This window comes from Pseudophryne corroboree, chromosome 1 (assembly GCF_028390025.1).
Source record: "Pseudophryne corroboree isolate aPseCor3 chromosome 1, aPseCor3.hap2, whole genome shotgun sequence".
NCBI lineage: Eukaryota > Metazoa > Chordata > Amphibia > Anura > Myobatrachidae > Pseudophryne > Pseudophryne corroboree.
The window spans coordinates 1,140,416,937-1,140,429,403 of NC_086444.1; the positions used below are offsets into that span (position 1 = coordinate 1,140,416,937).

The following is a 12,467-nucleotide window of genomic DNA, read 5'->3' on the forward strand; positions in this document are numbered from 1 at the left end:
TTAAAAGAAAGATTATTTAAAAAAAAAAAAAGAAAAGGAAAGCAATACTCGCAGTCAGTGTAAAGCCCAGCGCGCATTACAATGACTGTGAGAACTATTTTACAGTTTCATCCCTAACCCACAGGCAGGGGCGTAGCTATGCCAATGGGGGCCCCATAGCATCATCTCTATGGGCCCCCTGACTGCTCAGAGGCACGTTCCCCCCCGCCCCCCCGGACTATTCACTCGCCCCCTGTCCCGCCCCCTGACTATTTAAAGATCCCCCTGGTGTAGGCTGGCAACAGGGGAGCACACTATGGGGAGGGGTTATGGAGGCTGGCTACAGAGGGAGGAGCACACTACGGGGAGGGGGGGATGGAGGCTGGTTACAGGGGAGTACACTATGGGGAGGGGTATGGAGGCTGGCTACAGGGGAGCACACTACGGGGAGGGGGGATGGAGGCTGATTACAGGGGAGTACACTATGGGGAGGGGGGATGGAGGCTGGCTACAGGGGATCACGCTATGGGGAGGGGGTTTGGAGGCTGGCTACAGGGGAGCACACTATGTGTAGGGGGTTTGGAGGCTGGCTACAGAGCAACACACTATGGGGAGGGGGATGGAGGCTGGCTAAAGGTACACTGACTACAGGAGGTGTCTGCAGGCTGATTATGGGAGTGGAGGTTTGGGGACTGGCTACAGGAGCGGTAGGTGGGAGATAGAATGCATACTGCAGGCTGGGAGCTGGAGGCAAAATACTGTAGCTTACCTACGGGCTGTGCCTGCAGCTGTCAGGAATCGGGGATGAAGGAGGGAAGACTCAGAGTAGCAGTATGGCCCATCACCCGGACGGCCAGAAGATGCCTAAGACAGATAAGCCCCATAGAAAGTTTGTGCCTGGGTGGGGTGGAGCTACACGCATGGACTGGAAGCTGCCTGTGGCTGCAATGTAACGGGGGAGGTCGTGGGTAGGTCAGCAGTCAGTGGTCGCGGGGGTTCCGACGGCAGCATCAAGGACATGGGTGGGGGGTTCGGCTGCTACTGACTGTGGCATCAAAGTAGGCATGTGTGACCAATGTGACCAATCTGCCCCTGGCAGGGGTTCAGCAGTTAGGTGCAGGGGAAGTGTTGGGCTCGGGCCCCAAAGATGGCCCGGGCCCCGTAGCAGCCGCATCCCCTGCACCTATTGTAGCTATGCCCTTGCCCACAGGGAAACCATGGATTACAAGAGCCACCACTTTGTAAATACCGAAGACTTAAAATTTTGTTGTATGTAACAACAATTGGAAAGGAGAAATCTATGCAACAGCCATTTCAAAATCAGAAACAAAATGTTTTTTTTTTAACCTGAAAAACTACTTTGATGTATGGCCATCTTGAAAACATATTATAGACAACAAAAAAACTCTTCTTGTTAATGTATCGATGGGAATACCAATCTATACAATAAACATGAATTGAGGATTATTACCGAAAATCAAGTTTCACATACTATACCTTTAAATATTCAGTCCAATGCCAACAACAATTTTATGAATATGTTAATCTTTATTTTTTTTACATTTATGTTACATGTTCTTGATTTTCATTAATTCTTCTATATTTTATATTTATCTTTATACATTTTACTTCTGTTTCTTAAACCAGTTTATTATACCTTTTTGACCATAAGCAAGCGATAATGGAAAACACATCTAATTATCTATTTGGAATCCAGTTAGCCACTCGGAATCCTGGTGCCGGAACACTCGGAATCCCAGTGCCGACCTCCCGCAGGTAAGTATTGGTGTGGTTGTTAGGGTTGGGGCCTTGGGTAGTTAGGGTTAGGCACTGGGTGGGTGGGTCGGGGGGGGGGGGGGGGGGTTAGTTGTCTCTGCCACCCCCGAAGTCTTAGCCCTAGTCGCCACCCCAGGCAGGTTAGGGAAGGAGACAGGGGATGGATAAAATAATTACCCCATCCCCTGTCAGCATTTTCATTGTCAAAATGCTGGTGTCGGTCCTGTGACCACTGGGTTAATGTATCACACCCATCTATTCATATAGAACTGTATTTAACAGGTTTTTTTTTATGTCCATAAAGTATGAACAATGTTTATAATAATATGATTTAAACACAATAGGGGTATGTATCAAGTTTTGTCAAGAGATAAAGCGGAGAAGTTACTGTTCCATCAGCTTCTGTCATTTCAAAGACTGTAGATAAATGACAGTAGCTGATTGGTTGCTTTGGGCAACTTTTTCACTTTTAAAACTCTGTAAGTCTGAAGTTCCTCAGCCACTATTACTACAATACAGTACATGTATATTACTAAATGGTAATTATATCATACTCCGTCAGTAATAGATCCCTATAATACACTATCATACTTGCCAACTCTCCCTGAATGGCCAGGTGGCTTCCAAAAACCAGGTGGAGCTCCCGGCCATTTCAAAGAATGGGCAAGTCTCCTGGACACAGCCTCCACCCGATGCCCAGCCGCCCACTTGCGGTATAGTGGCTACAATGATGCCATCATTCAGCCTCACCCCTGCACAGCCCCCTTAGTAACATCACGCCCCCTGCACCGCACTCCTCAGAGTAGACCTGGCTGCCCCGGAGGGGGCAGCTAGAGAGTCAGCAACTATACGCTCAGAGGAAAGTATAAATTAAATAAAAGTATATCTTCCTCAGTGGAACCCTGCTAAATCCCATTCTCTTCTCTCATTGAATCATTGATTGCGATATTGTGATTGCTGCCAGCATTATTTGACCACTGGTACGGATCAACCCCAACCCCCTTTCCCCCCCCCCCCACACACCCCACACCCATGGGCCTGATTATATGTAGAAAAGCGCACTGACCCTTGTGTGTTTGGTTTTGGTACTGTATTAATTTTGTGATTTGATTCTAATTTGATAAAACCACCACCATGTGTTTTGGCTAATATGATATCATGTAATTTAGGCCTGTTTTTGTTCCTACAATCTTTTTAACCTCAATAACATTAATTTCCAGTCAATTTTGACCACCTCACAGCTCAGACTATTGTTTTCACCAATATTGGCCAAAGTCTGCAGCGAGCTGGCTGATTACTAAGCGACAGAGCAGCCACACAAACACACAGAAGTTTATAGCACATCTATGAAACATTGCCACATAGCAGTGGCAGAAAAGTGGTGCAAGATGGAATTGTCCTGGGGACCTCCCACCCACCATTATGTTGGATACTAAAAAGGACATGCACAGTTTAACAAATCAAGCACTTCAATGACAGGGACTGACACATTTGTAGCTGAAGTTCTTGGTTTCTTTGGGCCCCCACAAACAAGCTACCAATGGGCTTAAGGCAGCTAACAAACAGTGTATTATTGTTACTACAGTGGGAAGATGTTGTCATTATCATCCTCATCAGTGTTAACATCATCACACAATACTGTATTAACTCATCCCGGCTGAAATCCACCATTACAGAAGTCTTTCTAATTTGACGTACAGTAATTGGTGGGGAAGGTCTTCCTCATGGAATTTGTAGTTCATTTTCATGATCATCCTCTTTTCCACATTTTGAGGAAGTAGCCTCCTACGCCGACCACTGATAAGGTTCCCTGCTGTGCTGAAAACTCTTTCTGAGTACACACTGGAGGGTGTGGAGCTTAAGTACACCAAAGCAAGTTTGTACAATGGGCTCCAAATAGCATTATTTTTCTCCCAGTAGTCAAAAGTACTGTGTGACATGCTCATTTGTACACGATCCTTAAAATAATCCTCCTCCATTTTATGGATGGTTATCGTATCATATTGAGTCACAGTAGAGGTGTCACTAATACTGGGCAATTCTTTGAGACCTGACCAGATGTCAAAATGTTGTGTCATTCTGGTGCATTGAGTGGACCTGTGGGTCTCTGTGAAAAGGTTTGTTTTTTTCCTGGCAGCAGCCGCAGCTCGCGTACTTGGTTGCTGCTCAATATCGACTCACATCGCTTATATTATTAACGCATTGGCACAGCACCTACTGAGCTTTATTGAACACACAAAAGTTTTACAAAACAAAAACAACTTTTTTCTGTTTCTTTTCACAAAAGATAACTTCACACTGTGACTCACACAGCGCTTATATTATTAACACAGCGCACTTCACCTACTGAGCATTATTGAACACACACAACTTTTAAAAACAAAAACAACTTTTTTTCAGTTGTTTTTTCACAAATGAGAACTTCACACTACGGCTCACACAGCACTTATATTATTAACGCGGTGGCACGGCCTGGCTAGGAAAGTTTTTCTCTCTTTTTAAAAAAAATATTTCTTTTTTTACACACTGCTGCGAATCATTGCAGTTACATCATAGTAATGGTGGCCGGCACCAGTGTGCACCAATAAAGATGTCAAAGGACAGCTGTACCACGCTTTCTGTTACTCTTCTCTGATGTTCAGCTGGCCTTACGTTCAAGCCCAATAGGTTTAAGATCTAGAACACAGGTTCTCAAACTCGGTCCTCAGGACCCCACACGGTGCATGTTTTGCAGGTCTCCTCATAGAATCACAAGTTACATAATTAACTCCACCTGTGGACCTTTTAAAATGTGTCAGTTGTTAATTAATACACCTGTGCACCTGCTGGGTTACCTGCAAAACGTGCACTGTGTGGGGTCCTGAGGACCGAGTTTGAGAACCACTGATCTAGAACAATCCAGTTAGCATAAGGCAGATGCCTCTGCCTTATCCTAACTGAGGATCCTTCTGCCCTATGCTGACTGGATTGGATACTGACAGTTCCTTTGTTTGTTGTCATAATTCATGTAAGATAAAAAAAAAATTGCAATAAAAATGTTATGTCGTTTTCGACACTAAATAATGATGGTATTAATGTTTTTCTTCTGAGCCTGTTTGCTGAGAGACAGGTGAGGCAGAGCCTTTCCTGTCATACTAACCTTTGCACCAGAGTTTTGACTGTATAAAGTATATGAAAAATACACAGAATATACTAGAAGTATCTTTTTTGTATTATTCTAATCATTTTTATAGTGAAAACTTTGGAGTAAAAAGTCTATGGCAGGTGAGGCAGTGCCTCCCTCCCCTGCCTATCTTTTCTGCACATCTCTGATCAAAACCCACCAAATTTCCATGATTTTCTACTGCTGCACCTGTGTATAATGCCCACATGAACCCTTTGGCTCATATATTGTGTGTAAATCCAACTCTGGTACTAGCCAGTGCCTCCTGAGTTATTTACCTCACTGCCTGCACGTCTCTGCTAGTAGGGTTACTCAGGATATCCTGCAAAACTGCGCTGCCAGGGTCAATGAAGCTGTGTCTGAGGATGCAGCCACTGGTTTCGACCTGCTTAGAAAATGGGGCCAACACCCCCCTGTTTTCTGGAACTCTCCCCATTGCCATCCCTAAATGCCAGTAGCACGTCATGCTGTGGCCTCCATCACAGCTGTATGGAGGGTTTTGTACACTGCATCTCCAATGCATGCGCAGTTCTGCAACCATCGGCAAACTGCGAACACTTTGAAACAGCATCCACCTCTAAATCAGACCCATAATGAAGACATCAAGACATCCTCCTAAGAGTTATATTTCTTCAAATGTAGACTGGTGTTTTAAGGAGTAATCCCATACATGTGAATCAGATTGCCAATCGTGGAAGAATACATTTATTTAATCACTTACTTTCTGTGAGCCAAACATACATGTTGGCAAGAATGTCCATAAAAATGAATATATACTGTACAGTAGGTTGAAGCCATCTAGACAAATAATGTTGATGCCTAAACCATAGTTACAGTGTGAGAGTCATATTCATGCTTGCCTACTATCCTGGATTGCGGGAGACTCCTGATTCTTTGCGTAGTTCCCCACATCCCCGGAAGAGTAGACATCTCCTGCATACCGCCCGCTTCCTGGTGATGTGGGCAAGATAGGGAGATAAATACTGGAATCGTGGTGCCATATGGAGAGGCAGGGCTTAATGACGCAAATCTAATCATTTAACCCCGCCCCTCCCTGTGAACCTGTCAATAGCTGCATTTTTCCTGTGCGGGGGCAGGGCCTAATGATGTGACAGCAAGGTGGCAACAAGTATGGTCATACTGAAGGTGGCCATGTGCCACAGTACACATTGCCGAACATAATGTTTTGCACGCATTAAGGAACCTGGAGCAAATTTACCTAAAATGAATCTTAAACATCTGTTTTTCTCAGTTTAGTTCCAACCTGTTTAGTATCTGTATATCTCTATATTTAAATCTAATTCCAAACATCAGAATTTAGTTAAATCTGGATGAAAGTATCGCCTTTGTTGAAACTATATATTTTACTTTGCGTGCCATATTTTTTTTTAAATGAGCATTCATTTTTTTCTAAAGATATCAATTTATTGTGATTCTAAAGCCTAAGCTTGTAAGGATTTATTTAATTATAGACTTAGCATATTGATTAGCTAACTCGAGTGTTAAATGTTGTTTGCGGCTTTTTGTCTTGAAAACATGGCTATAGCGCTGCAATGCCATTTACCCAGCTGGTATTTTAAGTATTTGTTCCTGTTTCCAGTACTTTCAATTAGAGATGTGCGCCGACACCTGTGTTTTAGTTTTAGATCTGTAATAATTTCGTGTTTTGGTTCTAATTTGACAAAACCACACCCGTTTTCTGGTTTTGGTTTTGGATTTGTATTTTTTTTAAAACAATGCCAAAAACTGCTAAAATTATGTCATTTTGGCCTGTTTTTGTTCCTACAGTATTAGTAACCTCAATAACATTAATTTCCAGTAATTTCCAGGCAATTTTGACCACCTCACAGCTCATAATATTATTCACCTGTATTGAGCTATAACCAATTAAAATGTCTATACACAAAGACTATGCCCAATACCCCTCAAAAATAAAGCCCATTATGAAAAGAAAACTGGTGCAAGATGGAACTGTTCTTGGGCCCTCCCACCCACTTTTATGTTAGATATTAAAAAGTACATGCACAGTTTAACAAACCAAGCACTTCAACCACAAACACATTTTATGGAAGGACGATCTCCTATCACTAATGAGAAGGTTGATGATGAGGGTGTTAATTACAAATTATTATAATTTTGTAAAATTCATTTCATGAACTCGCCGCAATGATGTCACATGGAGGAGGTGCTTAGATTGTTAACGTCCTTACCTCTACTAACTTTGGCCTCACAAATGGAGCAGATGCCTTCACAAATGTTGTCAGGATTTGGGTCAAAATAATTCCACTCCCAAGAGGTGGCTTTTTCAGTCATATGCCCAGGCATCACAATGGCTTTCTTTTTATTACGGTCAAAAACTGCTGCCACTGGTGCCTGATTTACACAAATGACATCATCAACATCCTCATCATCATCATCAATATCATCATTAGTGTTAGATAGTACACAAATATCCCCCTGGCATGCATATACAATGTGGTAGTACTATGAAATGCTAAGTACAGACTCATATTGTCACCAGTATATAGTATAGTGCCCATATCATGTGCTCAGTATATAGTACAGCCTCCATATCATGTGCTTGTTATAAAGTACACCTGTCATATAATGTGCTCAGTATAGAGTACAGCCTCCATATCATGTGCTGAGTATATAGTACAGCCTCCATATCATGTGCCTGTTATAAAGTACACCTGTCATATAATGTGCTCAGTATAGAGTACAGCCTCCATATCATGTACTCAGTAGATCTCATATCATATTCTTTATATATAGTACACTCACATCATATGCTCAGTGTACCATACTGCTCCCATTTCATATGCTCAGTAATCAGAATAACTACCCTATCATGTGCTCAGTATACAGTACTTCCCCCATATCATGTCCTCATTATACTGTACAGAGCCATTTTATGTCTTCTGTATATAGTACAGCCCCCATATCATGTGCCCAGTATACAGTACAGCCCCCATATCATGTGCTCAGTATACAGTACAGCCCCCATATCATGTGCTCAGTATACAGAATAACCCCCATATAATGTCATCAGTATATAGTACAGTCCCATATCATGTGCTCCGTATACAGAATAACCCCCATATCATGTCCTCAGTATACAGTACAGTCCCATATAATGTCCTCAATATACAGTACAGTCCCATATTATGTCCTCAGTATACAGTACAGTCCCATATCATATGCTCAGTATACAAAATAACCCCCATATCGTGTCCTCAGTATACAGTACAATCCCATATCATGTCCTCAGTATACAGTACAGTCCCATATCATGTGCTCAGTATACAGAATAACCCCCATATCATGTTCTCAGCTTACAGAATAAACCCCATATCATGTGCCCAGTATACAGTACAGCCCCCCATATCATGTGCTCAGTATACAGTACAGCCCCCATATCATGTGCTCAGTATACAGAATAACCCCCATATAATGTCATCAGTATATAGTACAGTCCCATATCATGTGCTCCGTATACAGAATAACCCCCATATCATGTCCTCAGTATACAGTACAGTCCCATATAATGTCCTCAATATACAGTACAGTCCCATATTATGTCCTCAGTATACAGTACAGTCCCATATCATGTGCTCAGTATACAAAATAACCCCCATATCGTGTCCTCAGTATACAGTACAGTCCCATATCATGTCCTCAGTATACAGTACAGTCCCATATCATGTGCTCAGTATACAGAATAACCCCCATATCATGTTCTCAGCTTACAGAATAAACCCCATATCATGTGCTCAGTATACAGTACAGCCCCCATATCATGTGCTCAGTATACAGCATAGCCCCCATATCATGTGCTCAGTATATAGTACAGCCCCCATATGATGTGCTCAGTATACAGTCCAGCCCCATATCATGTGCTCAGTATACAATACAGTCCCAACATGAAATGCTCAGTATACAGAATATACAGAGTATACAGTATACAGAATATACTGTGCAGTCTGGGCTACACAGACTGCACAGACTGGGAAAAAAACATTAGATGGTGAGTGAGTTGTGAACGGATTTGCAGCTGACTGGTGTGTGCAAAGCTTTTCACACGGCGCACGCGGACTTGCACGGGGCGGATTTTCACTCTGTCTGGACGGCGACTATCCGATCGCAAACCTCTGAAAATTTGCAGAGGAGCGATCAGGTCTGAATTAGGCCCTAAGACACAGAGGCCTCACAAGGCGGGTGCAGGGGGTGCAGTCTGCACCCGGGTCTGACTCCAAAATGTGGGCTCCTCCACAGTGACAGAGCCGGGTGCTGCAGTGTGAAAGTCGCCTATAGCACCCGACTCCTGTCATATAAGAGGAGCCGACAGCGCTGGTAGACAGGCTCCGGGGGCAGCCAAGTACAGCTCAGCATGCACGCCCCCGGAGTGCCGATCCCCGAGAGACCACACCCCCTTTATTTATGGCCACAGACCGTTTTTGCCGCGAGCACGCCACGAGATCAAAGGTGCGCACCAGGTATCACTACACCCGGTGACGCCTCTGCTAAGACACATCATTTATTTCAAGAAAAAGTTGCATGGCCTGTCTGAATTGAAATGTCTGTGGCATGCGAAATGGGACTATTTGGGGCGATTTGGGGGATAGGTATATGTGTACACAGCTGTGTTATATATACCACTAAATACATGTTAGCGAAGGCTGTTGCTTTTTAAGTGACCAACAGATAAGTAACATTGAAATACTGTCACCTTCTGGTATTCTATTTGTGTTTTTTTAAAGAGTGCAAATAAAAAGTCCCTCTCATGTCTGAGTACTGTATATGTAACTGCGCATAGATAGAAGGACTAATGATCGGATAATGTCCATATTGTTTGTCTATAACCTGACAGTACATAAGCCTCAATGTAACTCCTCATGCTGATCTCCTTGTTCTGTATCGTTTCTAGGTTAATAGAACTTCTTCCTTATGTGAAGATCAACAACTACTGGGGTATCGCAAGCAAGTGCCTGGCGTACAGTAAAGCTGCCAGTGACCCTTTTGTATACTCGCTCCTGCGCCAGCAGTACAGAAAGGTCCTTCTCAACATCGTCAACAGGATATTGAAGAGAGAACTGTATCCGTCCTCAGGCTACAACAGCTCTCTGGATACGGAAAATGACTACTGTTTGCACAGAGCAGGTTAAGGAGATGTCCCATCGCCGATACAATGCTCAATAATAATGTCCCAAATCAATCAAAGTGAATGCAATCAGCTTGGAGCAGTGTATACTGTACATCTGTGTTGTTGGCTGGCAGTATATTGATGACAGCTTGGCCAGTGTCTTCACTACAAACCTTGTAACTCACAAAGACGCTGATGTCACTGGTTCCTAGCACATTGATAGGCTGGATGCTGGTGTAGCCCAGACAGATGCTTCCACAATGTGTAGGCTAATATTCTAGCTGATCATGTAGCTTTCTCAAATATATTGATTCAGCATGATTCGTTCAGACTAACAACGCTATCCAGCAGCAATGTTTAGCCACTACAATTGTAGCCAATGATTAGTACAACATTAAGGGTAGAGGGGCTGCTTCAGAGGCCGACACTAATAGCACAGCTGCTGCGTCTTTGTACGCAGCCGCTGCGCAAATTTATGCAAAAGCGGCAGGAGTCATCTTAAGTAAAAAGACACCCACTGCCAGACTCTGTGATCCGCTGCTGCATCTGTGATCCGCTGCTGCTTCTGTGATCCGCTGCTGCTTCTGTGATCTGCTGCCGGCTTCTGTGATCTGCTGCCAGCTTCTGTGATCTGCTGGCAGCTTCTGTGATCCACTGCTGCTTCTGAAGATGCAGCATCGAATCATCTGCATGAACATCGGACATCTGAGTAACCCTAAAGTTACTCAGGATGTCTGGTTAAATCAGGCTGCTGGAGTCAGCGAAGCTGCATCCAAGGAAGCGGCCACTGGCTTCGGCGCACCCAGAAAATGGTCCAACACCCCAATTTCTCAAACACACCCCACTGCTGCCCCCAAATGCTAGCGGCATGTCAATTTGGGGCACTGCAAGCAACACTGCAGGACCTGATCTGCACTTGTGCAGTGCAGCTCCTATGCATCTGCATACCATTAATCAGAGATTTACATAAATATCAGAGTTATGTAAATATCTAAATCAGGCCGAGAGAACATACAACCTCACCCTGCTCCCCTCAGGCAGTCATCTAAGTGATTCATCCTCCGTCTTTGTCATATGTTCTAGAGCACGTTGCATTTTCTTCCCTTGCTGCATACAGTGCCCCTTATTGTTGTCTGGCATTAATCGTTTGCGGAAAATAAGAATTTACTCACCGGTAATTCTATTTCTCGTAGTCCGTAGTGGATGCTGGGAACTCCGTAAGGACCATGGGGAATAGCGGGCTCCGAAGGAGGCTGGGCACTCTAGAAAGATCTTAGACTACCTGGTGTGCACTGGCTCCTCCCACTATGACCCTCCTCCAAGCCTCAGTTAGGTACTGTGCCCGGACGAGCGTACACAATAAGGAAGGATTTTGAATCCCGGGTAAGACTCATACCAGCCACACCAATCACACCGTACAACTCGTGATATGAAACACAGTTAACAGTATGAAACAATAGAGCCTCTCAACAGATGGCTCAACAATAACCCGATTTAGTTAACAATAACTATGTACAAGTATTGCAGATAAACCGCACTTGGGATGGGCGCCCAGCATCCACTACGGACTACGAGAAATAGAATTACCGGTGAGTAAATTCTTATTTTCTCTAACGTCCTAGTGGATGCTGGGAACTCCGTAAGGACCATGGGGATTATAACAAAGCTCCCAAACGGGCGGGAGAGTGCGGATGACTCTGCAGCACCGAATGAGAGAACTCCAGGTCCTCCTCAGCCAGGGTATCAAATTTGTAGAATTTTGCAAACGTGTTTGCCCCTGACCAAGTAGCTGCTCGGCAAAGTTGTAAAGCCGAGACCCCTCGGGCAGCCGCCCAAGATGAGCCCACCTTCCTTGTGGAATGGGCATTGACAGATTTTGGCTGTGGCAGGCCTGCCACAGTATGTGCAAGCTGAATTGTACTACAAATCCAACGAGCAATAGTCTGCTTAGAAGCAGGAGCACCCAGCTTGTTGGGTGCACACAGGATAAACAGCGAGTCAGATTTTCTGACTCCAGCCGTCCTGGAAACATATATTTTCAGGGCCCTGACAACGTCTAGCAACTTGGAGTCCTCCAAATCCTTAGTAGCCGCAGGCACCACAATAGGCTGGTTCAGGTGAAACGCTGACACCACCTTAGGGAGAAACTGGGGACGAGTCCTCAATTCTGCCCTATCCATATGGAAAATCAGATAAGGGCTTTTACATGATAAAGCCGACAACTCTGACACTCGCCTGGCTGAAGCCAAGGCCAATAACATGACCACTTTCCACGTGAGATATTTCAGATCCACGGGTTTTAGTGGCTCAAACCAATGTGATTTTAAGAAACTCAACATCACGTTGAGATCCCAAGGTGCCACAGGAGGCACAAATGGGGGCTGAATATGCAGCACTCCTTTCACA

The 12,467-nt window shown here is 44.1% G+C and overlaps 1 protein-coding gene across 1 annotated transcript in view; it reads left to right on the forward strand.

Annotated features, from left to right (window-relative positions):
• GPR78 (G protein-coupled receptor 78) overlaps nt 1-11,285 on the forward strand; it is a 75,559-nt gene extending 64,274 nt beyond the window's left edge. The window contains exon 3 of the mRNA XM_063951518.1: nt 9,846-11,285. Within this exon, the coding sequence (XP_063807588.1) occupies nt 9,846-10,083 (238 nt within the window). The 3' untranslated portion in view covers nt 10,084-11,285. The remainder of the gene's footprint in view (nt 1-9,845) is intronic.
• The last annotated feature ends 1,182 nt before the right edge of the window (nt 11,286-12,467 follow it).